At 46.1% G+C, this 24,592-nt stretch overlaps 8 protein-coding genes across 8 annotated transcripts; 3 read left to right on the plus strand and 5 right to left on the minus strand. All coding sequences in view use genetic code 12, as the record gives it.

Moving 5' to 3' along the window:
* Positions 1–261: 261 nt before the first annotated feature.
* Positions 262–1,638, plus strand: LODBEIA_P54650 (uncharacterized protein; the record flags this gene model as incomplete). The annotated part of the gene is made up of 1 exon (XM_066975800.1): positions 262–1,638. One exon carries the CDS (start codon positions 262–264, stop codon positions 1,636–1,638), a length of 1,377 nt encoding a protein of 458 aa, XP_066832403.1.
* A 140-nt stretch (positions 1,639–1,778) lies between these two features.
* LODBEIA_P54660 (uncharacterized protein) lies at positions 1,779–3,176 on the minus strand (the record flags this gene model as incomplete). Its single annotated transcript, XM_066975801.1, has 1 exon — positions 1,779–3,176. The coding sequence occupies one exon, from the start codon at positions 3,174–3,176 to the stop codon at positions 1,779–1,781; it is 1,398 nt and encodes a 465-aa protein (XP_066832404.1).
* Positions 3,177–3,575: 399 nt separating this feature from the next.
* On the plus strand, positions 3,576–5,279 carry LODBEIA_P54670 (uncharacterized protein; the record flags this gene model as incomplete). Its single annotated transcript, XM_066975802.1, has 1 exon — positions 3,576–5,279. One exon carries the CDS (start codon positions 3,576–3,578, stop codon positions 5,277–5,279), a length of 1,704 nt encoding a protein of 567 aa, XP_066832405.1.
* A 100-nt stretch (positions 5,280–5,379) lies between these two features.
* Positions 5,380–6,546, minus strand: LODBEIA_P54680 (uncharacterized protein; the record flags this gene model as incomplete). Its single annotated transcript, XM_066975803.1, has 1 exon — positions 5,380–6,546. The coding sequence occupies one exon, from the start codon at positions 6,544–6,546 to the stop codon at positions 5,380–5,382; it is 1,167 nt and encodes a 388-aa protein (XP_066832406.1).
* A 560-nt stretch (positions 6,547–7,106) lies between these two features.
* Positions 7,107–8,702, minus strand: LODBEIA_P54690 (uncharacterized protein; the record flags this gene model as incomplete). The annotated part of the gene is made up of 1 exon (XM_066975804.1): positions 7,107–8,702. The coding sequence occupies one exon, from the start codon at positions 8,700–8,702 to the stop codon at positions 7,107–7,109; it is 1,596 nt and encodes a 531-aa protein (XP_066832407.1).
* A 9,547-nt stretch (positions 8,703–18,249) lies between these two features.
* Positions 18,250–20,541, minus strand: LODBEIA_P54700 (uncharacterized protein; the record flags this gene model as incomplete). The annotated part of the gene is made up of 1 exon (XM_066975806.1): positions 18,250–20,541. One exon carries the CDS (start codon positions 20,539–20,541, stop codon positions 18,250–18,252), a length of 2,292 nt encoding a protein of 763 aa, XP_066832408.1.
* Positions 20,542–20,776: 235 nt separating this feature from the next.
* On the plus strand, positions 20,777–21,361 carry LODBEIA_P54710 (uncharacterized protein; the record flags this gene model as incomplete). The annotated part of the gene is made up of 1 exon (XM_066975807.1): positions 20,777–21,361. One exon carries the CDS (start codon positions 20,777–20,779, stop codon positions 21,359–21,361), a length of 585 nt encoding a protein of 194 aa, XP_066832409.1.
* A 17-nt stretch (positions 21,362–21,378) lies between these two features.
* LODBEIA_P54720 (uncharacterized protein) lies at positions 21,379–23,613 on the minus strand (the record flags this gene model as incomplete). The annotated part of the gene is made up of 1 exon (XM_066975808.1): positions 21,379–23,613. The coding sequence occupies one exon, from the start codon at positions 23,611–23,613 to the stop codon at positions 21,379–21,381; it is 2,235 nt and encodes a 744-aa protein (XP_066832410.1).
* Between the last annotated feature and the right edge of the window lie 979 nt (positions 23,614–24,592).

The following is a 24,592-nucleotide window of genomic DNA, read 5'->3' on the forward strand; positions in this document are numbered from 1 at the left end:
GTAAGAAGAAGAAACAGAAACAGAAGCAGAAACAGAAATTTAGTTTAAAGATTTTAAATAAACCCCGTCAGTCCCTTGCGCCTTTCTTCAACTCTCCTCAACTCTCTTCTACTCTCCTCTCTTTATTCAGATACATAACCAGTTCACTGAAAGGAAGCCCACTATTTTCAATGTGCAAGTATACTCATAGTCACCAAAAGTCTCCATTTAGAAATTAGAGACAAGCTAGAGGAAGGAAAGTGATCATTTTTTGTTTAGAACATGGCTAATTGGCCAAAGCAGTACAATCAGAGCCAGCAAACACCGAGAAGTAGCAAGGATAACGAGACAGCGATATCGTTGGCCCAGAGCGATCAAATAATATCGTACCATGGCAGAATAAAAACCACCCAGGATGCCTTGCTCCTACTAGAGGCGTGTCGCCAGCATCTCATCCCTACAATTAACCGTCGATTGACCAGTTTTGAGCGGTCCAAATACATACTACCCAATACGATCTTTATCTGGAACGAGAGCACTTGTGGGATGAAACGATGGACGGACGGCAAGATCTGGTCACCTTCGAAAGTCCACAATGGCAATTTTCTAATCTACAAGGAGTTGAACAAGTTTAATCAAAAGTTGGAAGAAAATGGACTTATCAAGCAGAGCTTTTCACTAACTACAAAAGACGAGCAAAAATACCACATTATTTCATATTACCTCAACCCCATATTCAGCAAGGCTGGAAACAGCTCGGGAACAACAGTTGAGAATGTCAATATGGTGGATGGGGTAGACGGAGACGTGCAAGTACCAAGTAAAGATGCCGCTTTGGCACACTTGAAGCTATCCAATGACCATTACCCGGGCACAATGTTGCAAAGCGTGTATAACCAGCACTTTATCAAGAATCCATCGTCGGCATCAACCACCACCACCCCATTATTGCGACCCTCGTCTTCAGTGGCATCGGGGATGAGGCTGCGGCTGCGACTGCATTCACCCGTGAGCTTCAATAGGACCCCCGTTCTGTTGCAAATGCTGGCGTCGCTGCATCCACCACTGGCGCTGAGCGTATCTGACCTTGCCTCCCCATCACCCCAGCTTCATGCAACCCATCACCACCACCAGCAGCAACGCCTAGCTCCTGGGCCACTACAACAGTATTCTATACCGCAGTTTCAGCTCAGTTCACCATTTGCTGATCGGAGAAAGAGTCTTTCACACCAGCAACAGCAACAGCTGCAGCAACAACAGCAGCAGCAGCACCAGAACCAACAACTACATCACCAGCAGCATCAACAGTCCCAACAACAGCAACTTTATGTTCCGTCGCAATTGCAACTTCATTCGCCTTATAGTGACGCAAGAAAGAGTTTTTCGCAGCCACTGATGCGAATCGCACCTGATCAGCAGCAACAACAACAACAACAACAACAACCGCAGCAGTTGATCCTGCCACAACCTTTCCAGAATGACTTGGCTAGAAACCGATCAAATAATCTACTGCAGGATATGAGAGACTACAACTGGCCCAAGATGAATTTGCCTTTACCTAACAATGTCAACCATGGTAAAACCCATGTAGCCTCTTCCTCGGTTGGTAGTTGTGATTCACAAGTTGTCGACGTATTGAATAGAAGCTGGTTGAAATGAAAAAAAAAGAACAAAACCTACTGTATCCTCCTCCTCCTTTACCTGGAGTAACCACCTTTAGATAGCAAATAGAGTAAATGAATGAACGTGATCTAGAATAAAAAAATGAAAAATAGAATGCAAGTAACCTGTTGATTTATCTACTTTTTGATAAATTTCAAGATGCTAAATATCACAATTGAACCCACGGGTCCCAATAACGGCAAAAATACCGCTAGTTTGTGTTCACTAGGGAAATAAGCCTGTTGAACCATCTTCTTTTCAAAAAATGCTCGATTCGACGCGTCAACAGCTTCACCTGAATCCAGCACAGATTGGCTTTGTATAGCTTGGTCCATGCGGTCCAAACTTAACAAGATCTGCTGCTTGGTTTCCTCGGGCACGGTGATTTCCTTTAGTGATTCAGACAACTTCACGAGCGACTTGAGGTTGGCGAGCGAGTCTCGCAAGTTTTTAAAAGTAATAATTCGTTGCAAGGACTCTAGTCTCAATGGGACGGAATCGATGCACGAGTCAGGTAACCCCAAGAGCTTCAACAAGTGGTTTGCGAAAATCTCGAGTATCGGCACAAGTTCATCCTGCGAAATTGTCGATTGCGACATGGTGGGCATCCGATTCATAATCTTGACCCCGCCCCATTGCGAAACCAAAAATGCATTATCTGGAGACTCTTCAATTTCAAGGTGATTCTGTGGGATGTAGATGAGGAAATTTATAGTTGGGTTTATATCTATACTTCCCAAATTCCAATCTCCGAAGTTGATAAATGTCGCTAGCTCATCCTGGGGGATCTTGCCGTTTGGGTATAGTTGCGATAATTTCGAATAGTACTGGATCTGGGTGCTGACTTGAAACGACGAAATGGGACGCAACAACGCGCTGAGAACAGGCTGGAATTGTTCAAGAGCTTGTCCGATTTCCCAGCTGATCCGCTTGCCGCCTTCGACAAAGAGCGAAAAAACCAAGTTGTAGTTGGCGCTGTAGGGGAGCGACACTCCTGGAAGTGATTCTCCGCGGGCCAACGTCGATAGACTCTGCAATTCCGCCTTGAACACGTGGTCAAGCAACACCTCGGCTATGTACTCGTCGACATTGGTGTCGGGCGTAGTAAAAATCGAGATGGTGTCGCCGTCAACTTCAAACTTTTTGGAAGTTGAGGCCCCATCAACTATGACGACCTTGTAGCCCGGGGCCTCATGCTCCAGCAGCGTCGTGAATTTCAAAGACCAAAAATCGATTTGGGGGTACCTTTCGCTGACCTGCGACTGTATATAGCTTTCATCCACCACCACCACCTCCTCCTTCTCCTCACGACGATCTGACAGCAAAATCGTCACGGGTATCTCAAACGCGATATCATTGATGTCAAACCCATTGATGCGTTCAATGGGCAAAACAGCTCGGTATATCGACGTGGTGGACGTGAATAACGGGTACCCCAAAATGACAATTAGAACCACTATCAACGCATTGATGAAGTTCCGTACATACGACGTGGTGGGAGACTCCTTGGACTGCTCAATCACGGGTTCCGGCATTTGGCCCTCAGCTCCTTGGAATAGAGTAACCTCGACGTGTTCATGTTCCGTTTCCAGTGAGACATCGCGATCTCTTTTTCTCCGCTGCCTCTGTCACGTGATACGGCTGGTGATCATCGCCAATGACCCTTTGAATGAAGAGCAATAGAGGAATATGGCTTTCACCAGTGGGCAGTCTCAATTTGCAAAGAGAGGGACCTTCATTGAGAGATACTGGTCTGTGGGAAAGCTGTAGTTGGTAGAATTCAGTCCCTTTACACCAGAGTTGCCCCAGTGGTTCGCTTTTTTTCAACTTTTTGGGCAGCAAAGCTGGTGCCAAAACTGCGCACACGATTCTCTGACCACCAGCGCCATTTGCAGCAACCACTTCACTTGCCTTCTTTCATCCGGCAAGCAAGGATGTTTAGGAAACTGCCGCAGGCAAAAGCGGCAGCCAACATAAAGTCGTCAGACAGACGGAAACTTCTATCCACGATATGTCGAACTTATAACCTCCCCATCGACGAAATCTCCAAGGAAGGGTTGGAGAAATTGTTGCCGGCAATCAGCAAAAAGGCCAGTTATATAAGCACCAGCACCGGTGACCCTCATTCCGGGACAATCTATTTTGATGCTCAGGAAGTGCCCACGTGGTTCCAGACTCGCGACTCGCAGTTGTACCCTTCCGTGTTGACGTGTTGGAAATGTCCCTATTTGGTGCCTCGAGTCCAGACGCATCCCCATGTGATTGAAGTCTTGGCCAGAGGTGCAAACCTAATGTTGCCTGGATCGATCCCGCCTTTCGACGCGCGGTGCACCAAGCATGCCGTGGTTGGTGTTGTAAGTAGCCAGGATCCAACTCGGATCATGGCCGTGGGGTTGTGCGGTTTGGACTTGACCCAGTTTGATAGTGTGTTGGGACGGTCGGGCACTGCGGTGCAGGTCTTGCACCATTATGATGATGAGTTGATGAAGTTGAATAAGGAGGTTGACGTGGTGGTGCCCGATGTGATTGATGCCGAGATGCCCCGGATCGAGACTGTGCCGGACGCGGAGACAACCGAGGAGGTAAAGGAGGAAGAGGAACAGCAGCAGGAGCAAGAAGATGGAGGTGACGCTGGCGGTGACAGTGTGGACGTGGACGCATTGGAAGAAGACATGGCCCGGCTAACGGTAGAAGAAATCGACAACTTCTTCATCCGTTCGCTCCTCCAAACCATCAAACTTGAAACTTTTGAACTCCCCATTTCGGCTTCTACGTTCATGTCCTCGTACATCTACAAAAACTTGCCCCTGATGGATGCATCGTATACCAACATCAAGAAAACATCATGGAAGAAAACTGCAAAGTTCTTGAAAGCAATGACCAAATTAAACTATTTGGACACCAAGGGTAAAGACGAGGACCTCTCGGTAACCAAGCTCATGTCGAAGCAAGACCCAAAGATTGAAAACTTTGTTCCTCACAAGATCAATAAACCCAAGAATAACCAAACCGGCAGCAAATCATCATCTTCTTCTTCTTCTTCTTCGCAACATGCCGCAATGAATATCACCACGTTGTACAAGCCCACTAGCAAATCACGCATGTTTTTCAATAAACTCGACCAAATTTTTGATCAACTATACACTCAAGTCGAACTCAGATCAATGTATGAAACCTATGTCAAGAAGTTTCAACTTGTCAACCCACAAAACCCCAAAACCATCATCTTGGACGAGATCTTGTCTAAACCAATAAACAAAGATCAGGGGTTTGTAATTGCAAGAGACCAATTCCTCAAGGAATTCATGACCAATTTCACGCCCTTTTATGAGGTTCAAAATGAAGGCCAACGCGAATTGGGGCGTGGCATGCCTCCCAAGATCCACATTGTGACTGAGCTCAAAATCGGCAGAAAAGTCGTGACTCGTGTATCCAACTATGACAAGTTTTTCATCAAGCAAGGGGCATTCGCTGAGGAGTTGCGGAATAAGTGCTCGGGCTCGTCCACTATTATCGACGATCAAGTCCAAGTGCAAGGTCCACATGGTGCTCTCATTGTTGAAATGTTGAAAAGTAAAGGGGTGCCCATTTCCTGTATTGATTTTGAGGATAAGGTGAAAAAGAAGAAGAGGAAGTAGCAACAACTGCAGCAGCAGCGTGGTTGATGTTGCCCCGCTTGATACATATATATATATAGACTTTTGGGCAGTGATTAAATAAGTCTAGCATTTTTTTTATTTACACGTCGTAACCCAAGTTTCGTAAAGACTCAATCTCCAGTTTCCTCCCTCCACCAACAATACCACTAACCATAGCCCATTTCTCTTGCAAGTTTTCACACCCGGGCAACTTCTCTCTCTCCAGGACCGTCATCTTGCCCGCTTTATCGAAATACATTTTCAAGTTTTTCAAATTATTCCACTGCTTCACCGCGTCATCGTACCGCTTCATCTTGTACAAACAATCAAACAAGCCAACAAGACACACCGCATCGTACTTGTTCGCCTCGATGCCCAACTTGAACCACTCAACACTCAAATGCAAATTGCCCAACTTGTTCATCTCCAAAAACCCCAACGCCTGGAATGACTCCAAAAGCGCTTTCGACGCCGCAATCTCCCAATGATACTTGGCCCTCGCAAAATCGCCACCTTGCAAATAGATCTGGCCCAAATAATAATGCGCCTTCGTCGCCGACAAATCAAGATCACTAAGCTTAATACACTTCAAAAAATGCGCGCGTGCCACATCATGATCGCGCACATCGTCCCTCGGCGAATTGTAGAAATAGAACCCCAATTGATAATGCACATGCCCCGCGTCAACACTATCCTTATCCAACGCCAAGAACCGCGTATAGTAATCATGCGCCTGGGTCCACATCAGCTTCAGCAACGCGAGGTCGCCGCCCATCTTGAACACGAGCGGATGCTTCATCTGCGTCAATTGGCGCACGAGCTCATTTGCATGTTGGAAGTCGCGCTTGTCTTGCGTCAGCACCACCGTGTCGCGCTTGAGATGCGATTGGATGGTGCGGTACGCGAGGATGGTGATCGCGTCCAAGTTGCCCATTTCGGCGCTTTGCTCCACGAGTTCCATCTCGAGCGCCGCGAGGTGGGTGTTGATGGACTGCGTTTGCGTGCGCATCGATTTAAGCATCGAGCGGAAGGTCATTAGGTCGTTTGATGTTATGGTGGGGGGGATTTCGATCTTGGAAGGGGTGGATAAGTTGGTGTAGATTTGTTCGAGCACCGGCATCATTTTCGCGTATGTGACCTGCGAGTTTTCATCGAATAAAAGACGGTTGATGGTGCGTTTCGAAGGGAGGATCGAGCGGAGCTCGGGGCGTGCTTGTGCTGGGGTCGGGGCAGCTGCTGTGCTCGCTAGTCGTACTAGTCGCAACATTCTCTATTGGTAATGTCTTGGAGGAACTTCGGCGGAGTAAAAAATAACAAAAAAGTGTATACGGGTGTAGGGAGGGGGGATTTCAAACTAACAAGCGCATCAAATCGAGGTTGAAGGCCGGTGGGTGCCAATCTGGCGAACCTGAAAAACGAGAAAAATCATCAACATTTTGCACGTGACCAAATTCATGCCCAGGGCAAGTCGGCCCATGCCGAAACCTTTCACGAAGTCTTGGTTCTCAGTCCCCTCTACAAAGAGTGCAAATTCTACAATCTTAAATAAGAAAATCACAATCTTCATCAAGAAGCACGAAGAATCACACATTGTTAATTATATTGTTACACAATGAAACAACAAAAACATCTTTAAAACAAAAAGACTTTTTTTTTTATGGAAAAGAAAGAACTGAAAACGAAAAAGTCGAGTCTATTTGTTAAAATAAAAAACTCGCTTAATAAAACTCCTGTGATTTGTATGATATTGACCATTACCGCCCTTGACCACCCCTCGTACCCTAATTTCTCACGCCTCTTTCTTTTTTTTTTTTTTTTGGAAAAATTCTAGCTGTTGAAATCAATAAAGTCCAATGCTGTCGCAGTAGCCGCCGCCGTGCCATGATGAAGTAGATCAAAAGGATGTGCTGCTCCGCCCGTTAGACTCACATCGACGCCAAACCCGCCCAAATCGAAATCAGCCGTGTTACTGTTGCTATTGTTGTTGTTGATGATGCCAGTGGCAAAGGTGGTGAGTGCTGGATCTACTAAACCCATGAAATCAGTCGATCCCACGTGGGTGTATGCGTGTTTCATTTCATGGAGGGGGAAGCTATCTTCTGGTGACGACGAGGATTTGACCATGTGGTTGTTATTCTTGGCATTGTTGTTGTTGGTGGTGGTGGTGATGGAAGTGGCTGCGGTAGTGTTGGTGAGGGATTGCGTTGATTGTGGTGTATCTTCACTTTGATAGAATGGATGTGACGACGAAGTGGTGGAAAAAGGTGATGTGTTTATGTTTGAGGTGATGATGTTGTTGTTGGAGTTGGAGTTGGGGTTTGATGAGTTTGGCCAGAGCGATTGCAAATCCTGAAAGTCTAGCTGTGGATGTTGCGAGTTGCTGGCGTTGACATCGAATAAATGAGGATGATGCTGCTTGAATGGTGGTGGCGGTGGTGGTGGTTGAGTTGATGAGATAAAGTCTGTAGGTGCGACTGTTGCCAATTGGTTTGCCGAAAAGTCCACGTTGCAAGAGTCGCCGATAATGTTGTTGATGTATAGACTCAAATAGCTCAAGGACGCCTTGGAGCCAACAATGACGTGGGGCACACCCGAGGGCGAATGGCTATGGTTTTGGTTTTTATTGTAGTGAGGAAACTCTGAATTGGCAGTGTATGCTTGGCTAACTTGTTGGCCCTCGCTGAAATCGTCACAGATGGACCATTGGTTGGCACTCAGGTTGATCCCATTAAAGAAATACACCGAGAATTTGGGCTGGTGGCACAAGTTGATCCTCAATTCATGACCCCCATTCTTGTCTTCAATTGAGTTCCCATGTAGCGAGCACAGCGAAATGGCGCTGAGTGGATAAAAGATTCTAAACAAGATCCGCGAGTCCTTGTTTGTCACCGCCAGGAAGAAGTAGTTCAACTCCTGGTTTTTTTTGGATAGTATAACCAACAAGTCCACTTGAGTCATGATATTGTTGAGGTTGAAAGGGGACAAATTGATTAGATTATCTTGGAGCAACAGCGCCAGGTGGATGCCGCTCTTGATCCGTTGCCAGGACCCCACAGATAGACTCGAACAGTCGATAAACGAGTATTTTTCATTGACTTCAATGGGCACGTTGGGCTTTTGTATTAGATCAAAGGTGCTAGCGTGGTGCTGTTGAATATGGAACCCATTCAAGTCCTGCCTTTTGGACCGCTCGTATTTCCTTTGCTTGGCTCTTCTATTCTGGAACCAAATGCGCACGGCTTTTTCGCTCATGGAGGCTTTGTCGCTGATGAATTTGCGTCTATCGGGGCTTGGGTTGGCGTTCTTTATGAACTCTTCAATTAGAAAGTTGAGCACTTCCCCCGAGGCTCTAATCCTCTTCTGTGGTTGTGCATCCTTGACGTCGTTGTTGACGCTGGAGGGGCTCAGACTTCGTTCAGACATGATCCGAGAGATTTATTGTGGGGAAAGGGGGGCAGGACTTTATTGTAGGAATGAATGAATGATGAATATGGTCTTCTGTTGAACAAGAAAGAACAAGTAAAAGAAAAAGGAAAAACAGTGGAATTGGTTTGAAACTTTGCTTGAGAGTTTCCGTGCAAATGATGGAGAATGTATCAATATATATATTTATGTATATGTGAATCAATGCAAGGGCTTGTTTCCCACAAGAAAAGCCCAGGGTGAAACCGTTGATATTTTACTTTCTTTTAAAAAAAAGGTTTTCTAAGTTTAAATTATATTCTGAGTAGGGGGTTAAGCTGATGGGAAAGGGTGCCTAGGGTTCTAGCTCAGTTATATCGTCGGAAGCTAACGGACGGTGGATGATTTGCAAGATTATATATATATACATAAAAGCTCGGATGTATCCTGTTCAGTAAGTCCTTGGGGCGGCTGTGAAAAACTTTTGTAGTATATGCGCCAGTGTGTCTTTTTAGTCCCTTGTACTTGGCCATAAAAGAAAAAAAACATGCGGTTGATGTAGTTGGTGCAACCTCAACCTCAACCTCCGTTATTTACAGCCTCTAAGGTGAGTGTGTGGGTGGGTAATGTGGGCACCGGCGTAGTATATGGGATTATGTTCGGTTTGGTTTGACTGCAAACAGCTGTTGACTTTTTTAAAAATTCCTTTTTTTTTTATTTAATTTTTTTTTTATTTAGTATTTTTTTGGCTTTGGGAAGAGCTGTGCAGGGGGCTACTCACGGCGGTAACAGACGAACATGATGTCGGTGATGGTTGGACAGGTGTGGTGTACAGTGTAGAGAGGGAGGGAGGTGGGCTCTATTGTTCGAACAAGGGTGTCCCCCAAATCTTTCTTGCGTTTAGGCATGTTGGGTATATGCTTGTCTGGCTAAAAATGCTTTTTGTTAGGCCGCTGGGTCGGATGAGTTTAGTTTGGTTTAGTTTGCTTCGTATACCAACCACCAAATAAGCAAACAGCACAGCACACAGCGGACAGGATAGAGCCCCCAGCACAGGATAGGAACCTCCCCAAATCGTAGTGTACTTCTGGCTAGAGCTCTATTTTTTTAGTTTGTAACTGTTGGCTATCAAATGGAGTTGTTCGGGGGTTATAACCGAAGGTTTGTGTATTTTTGAGGGTGGTGGAAGTTGTCAAGCAGAATAAGGTGTACGAATCAACACATGTCTTAGCTTTTTAGGAGTTTTTGCAAGGTGGACGGGAGGGAGACCGCACCACCCTCGACTTCCTCTTTCTTGGTAGGTTTTCATCGAGTTGAGTTGTTTGAAGTTGCAATGAAAGTTGTCAACTGGAATAATAATTAATTATTTTGGGTTCCCGTGCTAGGGTTTGGGCTTGGGTTTCGGTTGTAAGCTGAGTGAGGGAGAAATCTGCTTGTGATAAAAGTGTGGGTCGCCGCGGCCCGTGGTCACATGTCTCAGGCAAATCAGACAAATAAGGGATCACACTGTAGTTGGCCCGTTCTTACGGGGGCGTTTTGCTTGTTTATGGAACCAGGTGTGTGTTTTGAGGGGTGTAGTAGTATATTGTGGTATACACAGCTCGGCTGGCTCTGGTTTCATAAGTGCCGAAGCTATTGTTTGTTTTTTGCCAGATCAGATGTTTAGTTTCGCTGCTGTTACTGCTAGTGAGGGCAGTGGTGTGGGTGTGGGTGTAGGTAGGCCCCGGCTTAGCCAATATGTCATGGCAGCCACTGGTGCACCTATGGTGGGTGCGCTTTCGATTTCAATCAAGTCCAGTTTCTTGAGCAATCTGGTGGTCGGACCTTTTGACAAGTGTCTCAGCTCAGCTCTCTACGCATTCCATCTACCTGTGGTGGACATGGGGCGGCAAAGTACGTTTGGATAGCCTTTGGTGGTGGGAATTTGGCTGTTTTCTCTGGAAATGTTCAGCTTTGCCGGTTGTACACTCACCATGCACACACATGCATGTTGAGAGAGCCCGTGTTGTTGTTGTTGTTGTGTTTGTTGTTTGCTTGTATGGTTTGAGAGATTTAATCGGATTGGCATTGTAACCGACGTATATCGAGCTATATGCCTTTGCTAAAACTCGCTCATGTACATTCTCCTACTTTCATTCCCAAGACAAGGCAGCCTACAGAGTTCGAGCTCAACCCATAAAATAGAAAAAAAAATAGCAATGCATTCCAACGAGAATACAGTTTCATACAGCTCACAGCAAAGTAACAAGTTTTGTTGCATTCTCATGGCATGATGAAGCGTGCAAGAAATGCTGCTTTTTCCTTCTCTTTGTCTCTGGAACCGTACTGTGTGGTGCTAAAGCACCAGGGAGACATTCTTGCCCCAAGGGCAGGCGGACTGGGTGTTTTTTGGAATCGATCTCGTGAGTAAAATAATAATTGTTTCCAGGGCGGGACGTCGCCTTGTCCTCGTGGCTATAAGTCAGGAGGAACAGAAGAAGGAGGTGAAGAAGGAGCCTAAGAGCAAGTATAACATCCCACCAGCTTGGCCGATTGTATGTTGCCTCTGGCCAGCCAGCAACTGAAATTTCATAGTCTGTCAGCAGCAAGAGCGGCAGCTAACACTAGGCAAATGTCATGAGGATCCGTGACCCTGAGACTTGCCCAACCCCCGTTGAGTTCCGGTCGTCAATCAAGGTTTCCAAACATCTGCTGGCAAACCATTTCTGCCAGACTAAGCGCACGCTTTGCGATGACCAAACCATATTTCAGCTATCTCCTGATCTCAACACTTACATCCACTCACCCCGTCTTTCCTCCGTGGCAGAGTTCCTAGAATTTGGAAACATGGAAATGTGCTTCGTGACAAGACGTCACCCACAGGCTTCAACATTCTCTCTCTCGGCTGTGGCCCATTTGACTCGTCAAACGTTTCTCTAAGAGCAGTTTCGCTAGAAACACGTCAAGCGAATAATCTCTCACCTTCTCTCCCTCTCTTCCCCAGGCACATTCTACAAACGTTTTTTGACTCTGTCTCGTCGTAGGCTATGAGTTAGACCCTGGGTGTGTCTCGTTCATCTCGGATCTAAATGCCAATAATTTTCTTTGTTTTTGGGCAAGAGGCATGAGAAGAGAAGTGGTTCTGCGTTGGGTGATTGTCTGGTGACAATACCGAGCAACGGTGAAACAAATCCGGACTCCCACACAACAACAACAACAACTATTCCTTTTTTAAACACAAGGGTAGACTAAGTTCGTCGACGCAAGGTGTCTCACAGCGTGGGGGGGGGAGGGGGAGAGAAATGAGGGCGGATCTATTGTTGTAGTGCCGTAGCAATGCGATCCCGCACGCTAGAGACATTAAAGCAGTAGCTGCATCAGCACAAGAACCAGCACCAGAACCAGAACCAGTGCTAGAACCTGATCCTGTGCCTTCCGCTCTTGTGCTCCCATAAAAGTTCTACTAAATTAAAACCTCAAACCAAACCAAGAAGTGAAAAAAAAGCCATTTGCGCTTTGTCAGTGTTGTTGTTCTTTTTCATCACCCTGAACAACTTTGCTTTAGCCCGGTTCCCAGACTAGAGTTGGCGAAAGAAAGGCGTCAAAAAAAGAGAAGGGATATTTTCTTTTTCAATAAATAAAAGAACGTTGTACATGTTGAAAAAAAAAAAGAGAGATATAGATGTAGGTTTGGAGTAATGGCGACGGCCTCTTGTTTTCTTTTGTTTGAGCGATGGTAGAGAAATCTGGGCTTAGGTCGATTTGCGGTGGTATCAGAACCAAAGAAGAAGAAGGATTCTTCTTAACCATTGCAGGTGGGTAGATGGGCAGATGAGAGGAAAAGAGAGGGGGGGAGGAGGAGGAAGAGGGGGAGGATTCGTTTGCTACGTTGCGCTTGCGTTTCTACGGTCCAAACGTCACTGAGCTTGAATTTCATCTCCACGGAGTTGCAAATGGGGAAACTAGCGAAGCTCAACGACTCATTGAGGCTATAATGATTCCAACCATGTTGGAAGAATTTAAACACTCTTTTTTTCATTTTTTAGGTTTTATTGTTGGAAAATTGGGTCTCTCTAGCCGGCTAAGTTGAATAAACATGGAAAAAAGCACTAACCTGAAAATGATCTACAATTTGGTACATCTTCAAATTTTAGTCTGAGCTTTGTGTGTTCAATGTCTCATCTCTCCCTCATCTCTCTCATCTCTCTCATCTCTCTTGTTTTTTACTTCTTTGCTCAATGTCTCCAGTGTGTGTATCTAATGTTACTCTGTTTCATTCTTACAAAGGACAAAGAGGGATTCCCTTGCTTAGCTCTGCTCGTCGTCAAGAGGCGTTGCCAGCATGCACCAACTTAGCCAAGCTTCTACACTTTTATCATCGCCATGGGGGGGGGGAGGGGGGGGGGAGGGGAAGGGAAGAAAGAAACCGGAACGTTATGTCCCCGCCACCGGCCCCCCTCCAGACTCTCCCTACTCTATTTCAAGGTTTGATCTCATTATCTCTTACTCAGTACCCGTTAGTCTTGGACTCAGGCTAAGTCTATCTATTTCTTTTACCAGGCGCACGGTTTACCATTAACCAAAAGCGCTTTTAATTTTTTTTCAGAGTTAAAGACCCTTCCACCTAACAGCAGCACTGTAAAACAACGCAACGAGAAAACGGGCCGCAAGCGCATCTCCCCGAGCTTTAGGGTTACCGGACACATTATTTCTCCCTCTCTCTCTTTTACCAACTCGAAGAAAGGCAGCGTATGTTTGGCGTCGAGGACGTTGAAGAAAAGAAAAGTGGTTCTGGAGTCAACACGATTCAGGAGATAGTCCGCGTGAGTGTTTTTAGGTGCCGGTATTGCGGTTTCGTCCGATAAGTGGGGGGACCGTTCATATTCAGAACTTACACAATAGTAAAACAAGTAGATGTGCGTTTGTGTAATGCACCCCCTCAAACTCTGGAACAAAGGATCCCCCGATTAGTTTTTTTTTCTGTTTTAGGTTGCAATTTCCGCTACTTTTGCAAGCTTTTTTCTCCTATCGTGTAGTCAGGTAATATCCACCAGGGGGGGTTTTTTTTTGGGAAAGGGGGAGGAGGACAAGGTGGTGGTGGTGTGGGATGCGACCTGATCTACGGCCACCGGAAGCAAGCAAGCGGAGGTGAGGAATGTGAGACAATGCAAGTAAAAAAAAAACTACAACAGGGATCATCAAGGTTAAAGTGGAAGAAGTTGATCAAGTCAGACGACTCTTGGGCAGATATTCTCTCCAGGTGACGGATGGAGAGCATTTGTTTGTTTGTCTCGACGGTTGTGGTTGATTTGGTGTCCGCTAGTCACTTGATGGGCGAGATTTTATACAATCGTACAGCTCCTCCAGCGTTGTTTCCAGGTATCCACTGGGGGCTGGTTTTGGTCCTCCCTTTTTTCTGAGCGTTTCCAAGGTCAGCTAGTCGTGACTTCTACTCCGATGGTTAGTGGGTCTAAACTTTCCTCCTACACACCAGAGACATCCTAACATTCACTATCGAGTTGGTAGTTGGAAAATACCTCCGAAATAGTGAAACAAGGGCTGCTTAACTCGTAGCTGAAGTTACTATAGTTAGAACAGACTTTGTCTTGTGTTTAACCTGCTGGTGATTGGTGAGTTTTTTTTTTTTCAAAACTCAGGTTGACTTGGTTGTCCTACAGGAATCAATTTGATACCTCTGCTTCCGCCTCAGGGAGTCTAAAAAGTAAGCTTTTAGCTTTTTCAAGACATTTAGACGTTGTGCCATTTAACCAAACGGAGAGCAGCCCTCCCCCCCCCCCAAACTTGCGTTGTTTTCTATTTTCTGTTTTGCATATTGAACAATAGGACAACAGCGGATTTAACCTGAACATAGTCGGGTTTATTACCCTTCTCAACAGAAACGGGTTGTCCTGTCGGTTGTCAGTTGGGAATTCATGTAGAGCACCGTCCTGGTTTTTTTCTCAAAAATAGTAGAGTATTTTAGATCGGTGAAAAGGAAACCCATTCGGAATGTCTTTTCATTCTCAAAACTAGCGTTCTGATAAGGTTTTTTTTTCATCGCTCTTCCCTCACCTTACACAAATTTTGGATATGGTACATGGGTCTGCGAGCAGGGCAAGTGAGATTTGAGAAACGAGCCTAGATCTCGAATGCCAAACCCAGATGAAACTGGAGCTGGCACTCGCAAAGCAATCAAGAAAACCTACGTCATGTTCACATTTTGACGTGCCATAGCTGTCTCATGTCAAAATACAACTGGTAGAAAAAAAATTAAACAAAGCTAGCTTGAGCGAAACAGGATCTATTGTTCAAGAACAACAACAAAAACATCCCTTTAGTTTCTCCCCAAGAACATTGAAATTTTGACGGGCTTGTGCTGTAGCACCCACTCAACCGACAGCACTTTCGTCTCAGGTACAGCCCGCTCGATTCGTAGGCTCCCGCCAAAAATCCCAGGAGCAGGAGGAAAGAGATCCTCAGTTGTGTAATATATATAGATTTATTCGCGTTTAAACTTACTGGTGTTCGTATATTTTTCGTCTGGATTTGCGTTGTGTTTGCGAAACCCAGTAAAGTCAGCTCAGCGGAGTCAACCCACGAATAGAGCTCAAAATGCCGTGTGAGATAACCCAGTTTTGAAAAAGAGTGTGGGTGAGAGGAGAGGATTAGAAGCACCATGTTCTTTTTTTTTTTTTTTGCTCCCGAAGTTGGATCAGGTAGAAGAGAGGTAATACACTATAGGTCAACCTAGAGTGCCTTGCTGTGCAACTCTCTGTCATCAATATTTGACATCATTGGATTTTCTCTTGATGTCGTGCCTCTTGCTTGCGATAAGTCTTCAATTTTCGTAGAATTTTGCAATATCCGCAATTCCCAAAATGCTGCCCACTTGGTGTCGTCAGCTGGTCCACGAAGAACCCCTCCGCCTCTAGCAAAACTACAGCCAACAACACGATGTTCGTCTCTTTTTTTTTTTATTTTCGTATCTTTCTGAATCGTAAAGAGTTTGCATTGAGATTCGACTCGATTCGGCACCCCGCATGACGACAATGTTTTGTCTTGAAAAACTTGACAGCCCGTCAACATTAATCCTCAGACAAACGAAAAGAGCCCATCCATATTCCTTTTTTGCATCGCTTGCCTCACGAATTTCTTGATGTCAGATTTTCATAGGTGCTGGAGATTGACTAAATTTTTACAAATTGAGCCAATGGAAGACTAAGCGAAGCAAACTCGAATTCTTCGACTCCCAACAATCGGCCGTCGCTTTTGAAACCCAAAACCCAACTCTAGCATCGACGACGCTAGAAGTTACCTGCTGCGCTCACTTGACCTTGGTTTTGTTGTTTTTCACTTCACCAAGCCACCCTGTAGCAGCAAGCCGAAATCGCACCCCCCCCCCCCCCCCCAGACTACCCCACCCCTCAAAAAAAAAAAAAAGACCTCAACTTCAACTTCAACAAAGTAACCCTTCTCGATTGTCGCGATGCATCAGCGCTTGATTGAAAACAAGTCTCATCGGCCGATCCTAACTAATGTTTTCTCTTCAAAACGCCGTACAAGCGTTGTGAGTCTTGATATCTGTCTATATTTAGGCCGAGATCCTATATTGTGCTGTGTCTTTTCTTACCACACGATGCAGCATTTAACAACAAAGGGAAAACCTTTTGGTCAAAGAAAAGAGAGCTCAGGGTTTGGGGCCTTTGTTCTGGTTTAGCATGTTTAGCTTGTTGAGCTTGTTTGTCCCCCCCTCCTGTGGCTCTCCCTCTTTTTACCTCCAGTCGTCCTCCACTGTAGTGAAGTGCAGTGTGCTTCAAGCGGTTTTAGGCGGGAGCTGTGCGTATCCGTGAAAAACTTTGGCTTTGGCGTTTGCTTGCTTACGACTGAGCCAGGGCGTCGAACGGCATATTATCTGTTGAACGTGATAGCAAGTCGAGCTATCGTTGTTATGTCAGCGGAAACTCTGGAGTTCCGGCTTTTTTTATTTTCCGGTTTCCATAGCAAATAGGTTGATGTTATGTCCCACGTCCTACGCCCTCCATCCTACGCCCGTTCATTCGTATCGCTTTGTTTTTTGACGTGGGCTACGCTGTGTTGTCTGCAGAATCTCATCAAGACTCTTCTTCCAACCTGCTAGCATTTGTTTTTGTTTTTCGAGTAATGTTTCTTGGTACAAAGTCAAGGGCTCGTTAAGGGGGTGAGTATTTTTTTACACCCGTTTTGGGCTCCTTTTTTGGCTGTTTTTCGGGTAGAGTTTGGTCGACGTAATTCCGCGTTATCTCCGTTTTGGGAGCGGACACATCTCCTTCTCCTCTTTGTCTTTTTTTGCAGCCTAATTGCGCTGATCGTTCCAGATTGCGCAGTGCAGGACAATTCCAAAGTGTTGAAACTAGTCCTTCTCTTTTTTTTTTTTATTTGGTTTTCACGTACCCGTGTATACCCATCGACTCGTTGCCGACATGTCGAACCTCGTAGCTTTTTGTACTTTTCTAGGTCGACCTTGATTGAGACTAGGCAAACCATCCAAGATAGGTTCCGTCCTCGAGTTTGCATGCCATCCAAACCAGTTCGAAATAACTTCAACTAGGAAACGCAACTTCTCTAGTGCAATGCCCTAAGTTATTTTCTCAATCGTTCACTCCCTGTCAGCTAATGCCATCGAGAGAAACGCACAACACCACCAAAATAGATGTCTTTGTCGTAGCAAGACCCTGAATCGCCGGTTTCGCTACAAAAATAAAATAAAACAACAGCATTGATGATAATAAAATGAACGGCTAAGGTGTTGGCACACTGGGGTTCACAAGTTCCACAGAGAGGCGAGAATCGACTCCTTTCTGATAGATACAACACAAGCGGCAACTAAAGTGCAGTCAAGATTGTATGAAACATTCGCGCAAGAGCAGAGAGGACAGGGGCTTATCTCAAACCTGTCTCCTCCACGTTTCATCTGCGAATGTCCTGCCCGTGCAAAAGCATGGAATGCAGCACCGCCGATGGGGTGGCGTGAAAAAGATTATAATTCGGGGGGGGTGTCTTCAACTGCCATGGTAGGTGGTACAATTTGCTGAATTTTCGATATGGGTGACTTCGACCCCCAACCAAACGAGCACCGCAACGTAGCGCAGCACAGCAGCGAGGAGAGCCTCGTTGTCTACAGGTGTCTGTTTGGGAATAAGCTTAGTTCATATCCGTGATTCACCAACTCAGAACTCTATAAACTCCCTCTTTGTATACCCTCTCAGCATCCCTGACTATTACGGGGGAAAAGACCATCTATTCGCGGTGAGTTCTTTTTTTGAGTGTTTTGGCAGAAGCCTCCGAGGAGCCACGTTCATCTGTTATCGCGAGTCGCAATGGTTTCGCGCCACAAAGCCATTTTGAATACAATACAAGAAACAACGACTGCGAAAAAAAAAAAAAAAACCTTTGGGGTAATACGATCAATTACGATCACCATAAGTGATGAATCTACTCGATCAGATTGTAGAGACGACAAAACAAGACAAGAGTTAGCTCAACCGTACCGCAAGTTATAGAAATTCAGCCTCTCATGCGATACATACTTTGATTTCTCCTATTTCGCTGTTTATTGCACCAACTCGGCCAAGTCAAAATCAGTCAACGCATCAAGGCAATATTTAACGTCTCTATGCGGCTTCGACGTGGGCTTCCACTCGTCAAACTGTCTAATCAACTCCCGCAACCTTGCATATACATCAATGTGCTGATACTGCACCAAGTCCTGCAACAACCCGCGCATGGTCCACGGTAGCACATTCTGGAAATTGAGCTGCAACTCCGCGGGCGATAACGAGTCAGCCGATGAAGCCGTCGCTGACGTGGATGACGAAGACGACGATGGCTTGGTGAGGATGCGAGGATAGACGATTTTCAAATCGCGCTTGTGATTCAAGCTCGTTGAACCCAATGCAAAATTGAGAGCTTCGAAATAAACTTCTTCTTCTTCATAGATCATCATCCGTGACAATCGATTTTTCGCAGCCACGTCCAACTTGTCCCCTAGCTCCTTGATGATGTTGTAGTCGCTCGTTTGGCCCAAGTTCTTCATCATGCAAATAAGTTTAAACGTTGACGAAATAAAAGAAACCGACGCGTCATTGTTGTGCTGGAACATGTTGCGATGGATGTTGGGGTGCTGAAACTGCAAGCCCCAAGACGAGTAAAGCGGGATGAAAAACGCTTCGTCTAAATCGCTCGTAAACACAAACCTCACATTTTGCGCCACGAGAAACTGCATCAGCTCATGGAGCTGTTCGGCCAAGTGCGAATCTTTCCTTTCTAGTTCAAACAGCTCGCGAACAATTTCATTCTCCGTCTGCGTGTATGCACGATACACGATCTTGAAAATGTGCGAAGGCACTGGACCAAGAAAGTTACCCAGCATGCTCAATAACGCCATCTTTTTCTTTTGGTTATGTTTCAAGTGGGGGATTTTCTGGAAAAGTCTCGCGAAAATGTTGACGGCGATAGGCACCGAGGTCGAGTAGCTCACAAAGAAAATGAAATCGCTCTGTTCAAACACTGTTTTCCAGTTGGCTAGCAACTCCACCGACTTTTCAACGCAATTGTGGCTTTTGCCCTGGCCATCGATGGCAATTGTTCGAATGCTATACTCGGACTCGTATTCAGCTCCGTTGTGGGCTAGCCACAGCTTGACTGCCCGCGCCGCCCTTCTCGCATAGTGGATCGAAGTACCCGTGCTCTCGCCGATTAGTGCCCGCACCATCTTTGTAGGTAAGAAATTGTGTACTCCAATAATTGTGATTCTTTTCAACTTGTCAACGGTTTTCTTGATATGGACACTGGGCTTTCGATAAAGGTGATGCTCAGTCTTGATCCCGCATACGACGTCTTTGGAAAAAATCCGGAGCTTGGTCTTGAGCGTCAGCTCGCGGTAGTTTTCTTCAAACGTGGGCACTACTCGCGGGGAACGCAGAGCCTCAAGAGGTGGTGGCTCGTTCAACGCAGCTAGCTCATTCACGGAGACAGACAGCGATCGCCGTAGCAGTTTTTCAAATAGCTCATTGGGCGACACGGGTCTATCCTTGCGCGAATAAACATGAACTGGGGTTTGCTCGCTCATAGTGCCAAACACCGCGAGCTCAAACGTTTTGAAACCGTCACCGCTATAGTACACGTAATGGCATTCGTCCTTGGCCCCTTCAATGGCCAGTTTCGCACTCTTGTAAGCCTCGTTGGTGGTCTCCATCTCGGTAAGCCCATCTTCAACTTTAGCTGCTGATGCAAACGGGTTGTGCGAAAAAAGCCAGCCAAACCACGACTGCTCGCTATTCACGGCCTGTGAGAAATCCGAATTCGTGCTTTCTTTCGGCGAGGCAGGACGCTCGGGACTGAGCAAGGGAATATCTTCTATCCGTAGCAAGCTCTCGTTTCTGGGGAACAAAATTGATGAGTAATACGAGTACCAGCTCGAGCTGTTGTTATTCCCCCCGCCACAATCGCCACCACCACCAGCCGGTAGCTTCAAGTTTAGCTTCAGTTCGTCTCTCTGAATGAGCTGGGAAGCAACCGGCGGAGACGGGGTTCTAGGATCCGCAGCATCGTCGCTGCTGCCGTTCTCGCCATTGTTTCGTGTTTCATTACCAGGTTTCTGCTTATTGCTCCATGCCGAAAACACTGAGAACTGTTGATAGTTTGTCTGAGTTAAGAATCCGTTATTCGCCGTAGGCGGCGTGATTGCTCTACGTGGCGACAGCTGTAAAGGAGCACTCTTGGTGGGGCTATTCGAGCGCGTGGCGTTGCGACTGTGTTTAAAAGGGGCTAGCAGTCGCTCCCGTGGTAAATTTGGTATTAGTAGTGGTTGCTGCTGCTGCTGGTCTCCATTGTGTAGAGACATTGGTGAACCGAAGGCAACAGTTTGGTGGTGGTTGGATGGCAACTCGTAGGCCTCGCGTATCTAATACCAGTATGGGGAAAGAGGATTATATTATTCTCTAATCAGATGCCGCTGATGATCTCAATATGGTTCGCCTTTTTTTTTCTAAAAACTCCAAGGGCCAAATTGGATCACATGCTTTGCAGCAACAACCAGACCCAACAATAATTGAAGGTTGGTTTTTTTCGCATAAACGATGAGTCTACCGTCATGGGAGCAAGAGATACTCAAGAGTCTAGCCATAAGGGACGAGGTGGAGAAGAAAGACTTGGGATATTTCCGAGCGTTTGAACAGGTTAGCCAACAACTCCAGCTCCAGGCACAACAGCAGCAACAACTTCAGAATGAAGCTCAAGATCAGGAACAAGGTCAACGCATAGAGCGTCCGTCCACCTCATCCACAATTTCAAAATCGCCGTCGCCGTCGCTTGTGGACCCCAAATTGGCCTCGTCGCAGACGCAGAAGTTGCCCGAAGCCCAGCAAAGCCTTACGCAGCTCGCGCTTCTCATCAAGCAGAACCACCAATTGGCCAACGAAATCACCGAGTTAGTGGAAAACTTAAACTCTGCCACGTTGAAAAATGAGAAATTGGAGAGCATGGTGAGTGAAAGAGACGGCGCGGTTAAGAATCTCCAGAGCATCAACGGCAAGTTGAAGCAAAAGATTGAGTCGTTGAAATTCGAAATCAAGGAAAAAAACCGCACAATTGAGTTTGTCAATGACGAGTTGCTTACTTATCAAATGCAGAATAATGTGCTTCGAGAAAAGTTGAAAAAATAAATGGGGCACCCACTCTTTTATTGATTGTTGTTGGTTTGGGGGGCGGCTAGCATGTCTACTTTGTAGTTACTGTCCACTTGCACAACGCACAGACCGAACCCAATCTCAAACCTTTCGACTAGCAATATGTAAGTTCCCGGGTTTGCAAACTTTTGGTCAACGTATAGTCCATACAAGGTGTCGTCATCAAACTCCTCGTTGATCTGAACTGGCTGTCTTGTCGAGGCATCAAACACAGAGGCTCGCAATTTGGGACGGTAATCTGTTTGTCGCTGGATGGTGTTGCTATTGGCATAATGCTGGATTTTAAAAGTCACCGACGTGTTGCGGGTTTCAACATTGAAGTACAACTTGAATCGGTTTTCATTGTTCCACGATAGTGTTGTTTTTGTCGAATACAAGGCAGTTGTATTTGATATTTTTTCCACTTGCAATAAAGTCGAGGAGTTGAACAACAACGTGTATTCGCCAGTACGGCACTGGAACGTTGATACGATAAGCTTGTAATTTCCGGGATTCAACGACAAAGACGCCGACTGGTAGTTTTCATTGTAATTATCGCCCGTGAATGACTTTGCCATGATAAATTTCCTCAACCTCTTGCCCTGCTGATGAGAGTCAGTGTGTAGAAAGTGGAAATTCACGGGGCCTTCTCCATATAAGCAAATCGTGAGCTCGCAAGCGTCACGTACAGTAATATCATACATGGGATTGTCGAGGAAACTAGACTGTGACCAGTTGCCACCGCCAGTCTCAGTGGTCCATTCCCCCTTGATGCGGCTAACAAACTTGTACTGCAGCACCAGCTTTTGCAATGGGAACCCGTAGGAAGTCAATGAAAACTTGCCGACAAGGTTAGACCAAATGACAACTGTGTATGCTCCGGGTTTCAATTTGAGTAGCTGAAGTCTGTTGTTGGTCTCGCACGACATGAAGTTTATAGCTTGGATAGGGGAGAGCACGCGGTACTTTGACTCAAAGACGTCAATACTGGACCAGTGTCCACGTTCCAGCGGTAAGTGCCTCTCCAACAAGAGCCAGCATTCGCTTGTGCATTCGAGTGTAAACCGGGGCAAGTCGGCCATGATGTTCTTCTTGGAGTAGATGAAATTCTCTGTAAACTGCTCAACGTCAGGTTGCCGCCAGTTGACATAGAGATAACGAAATTGCGACAAGTCATCGGTGGTGATGTATCTATTCTTGGAATCGGTGTCGAGCCAAGGGTTTTTCAAAGTGATTGACCCTTGGCCCTGGTCATGGTCGTGACCCTGGCCAACGTTGTCAATCATATAGTCGTGCTCGCTTATTAGGTTTAGTTGCGAGCCGAGCCTCTTGCTCAACTTGCCCGTGCCGATTCCCAAGATGACTTGCTTCTTTTGTTTGAGAGGCCAGAACTTGGCCAACAAACCGGGCAATTCCCCTTGTTTCAATCTTATGATCTCAGGAAGCCATCCGCTCAAGATGTGGGTGTCGTTAGCCATGTTTGAGCCGCTGACAGCGTATCCGGAGCCTATAATCTTTAGATACGCCTTTTCGATCAATGCCGGCCAGTACAACTCGTCGCCGGTTTGCGCTTTCATGAAGAGGTTTCTCTGCGAGTTGGGGATAATGGGCAACTGGTTGTCAATGTTGACTCTCCTTCGCGCTCCGTTGTAGTGAAGAACCACGCAGTAATGCTGCGACTCTTGCTTGGGAGATATGCTGTCGACAATGTCAAAACGCTGGTCGATCAAGGACAAGAACGAGGAAACAAACGAGCAGTTTTCTAGTAGGTCCTGGCATAGGTTTGAGAGGGATGACTCCTCGGTGGTCCAATTGCGCACGCTCACCCGTGTAAACACCGCGTCGATCCCAGTGGGCAACAACATCAATGACAGATCTGGGTCCTCGTAGTTAGCTTTGGTGTCAATGAAAATCGAGCACGTCGAATCGAGGCCAGGGCCGAAAGTCAACACCGGGTAGCAGACGCACTCGTTCGCCAACTTGGACGAAAGCCATAGAAGCTTTGTCGACGTCGAGACTGCGTTCTCTTGTCTTTGTTGCTGCTGCTGTCGTTTGAGTCCATCATAATGATCAAGTATATATTTCGAAAGGAGTTTGATAATTGCGGGGTCGGCTTCGTTTTGTTTAGTTAGGAGGGCGTTTATCAACTTGGACGCTTTCAGCACCTCGCTTTTCGCCTGGTCGAGCTTATCGAGTGAAACAAAGACATGGCTCTTTTCGATATGTTCCAAAATCTGGGGGAAAGACATCAACGGTCATAAACAATGCTGAAAGATATATACACATAGATATATACGTGTGTGCTTCGGCTGAATCTTTTCCCACCCGGGAGCGAATTGTCCTCCTGGTGTGGTTCTCGCGCGCTTCGAGATAAAAAAAAAGGGAGGCACATGAACTCCTGTTGATTGTGGAGACTCGAGATCAAGCAGCTTACATCGTTTGAAGAGGGAGTGAGGGAGGTAGAGAAAGACCTAGCAGCAGCAATATACCCTCCAAGATTGGGAAACATATACTCATTGTAGATAAGGCGGGGGGAGAGGTTCTTACACTTCAGGACCCTTTTTTTTTTTTTTTTTTTGCAAGAGATGTAGATAAAGTTTATCAGAACAAGAACAAACGGCATCCCAGATCTACGCCGCTCGACGGCAAGATAAGCTCCCAAATACGACCTCCTTCCCGTTACCTTGCTTTCTGACGGTTCAATTTCTTTCCTACAACTTCTTTTGCACTTGCCAGAGGGTTAGATGACGCCACGGGGGCTCTGAAACGGGTGCATTTGTTCCGGCAAATTTATAATCGAGACCAAAATTTCGCAACCACTGGTGGGATTGCTTTCATCCAGCAACAACAAAATCCCACCAAAAAACAACAGAAAAATTTAGCCAGCTGGCATGGGTATAATCAAGAGTGTATATTGGCCACACTGGGTTCAGCCGGAGTGAGACTCCCCATCAATGTTTAGAATGCTTTGCATGGGTGACTTTAACCCTGAAGGAGGAACAAAAAAAAGGGGGATGGGGGTTGCAAAAGAATGGAGGAATATCTTTATGGAATTTTCCATTTATCATATACAGTATGGACACCAGGTTTCCATCGCATTCTGTTCGACGATGACGGGGAGGGGGGCAGGGCTATCAACTGTTCTGAAGTAGTATAAATACACAGGAAACTCCGCCCTTCCTCATCAGTCAATCATATTTCTAAGGGTCCATCAACCACCACCAATAA

This window comes from Lodderomyces beijingensis (assembly GCF_963989305.1).
Source record: "Lodderomyces beijingensis strain CBS 14171 genome assembly, chromosome: 7".
Lineage (NCBI taxonomy): Eukaryota > Fungi > Ascomycota > Pichiomycetes > Serinales > Debaryomycetaceae > Lodderomyces > Lodderomyces beijingensis.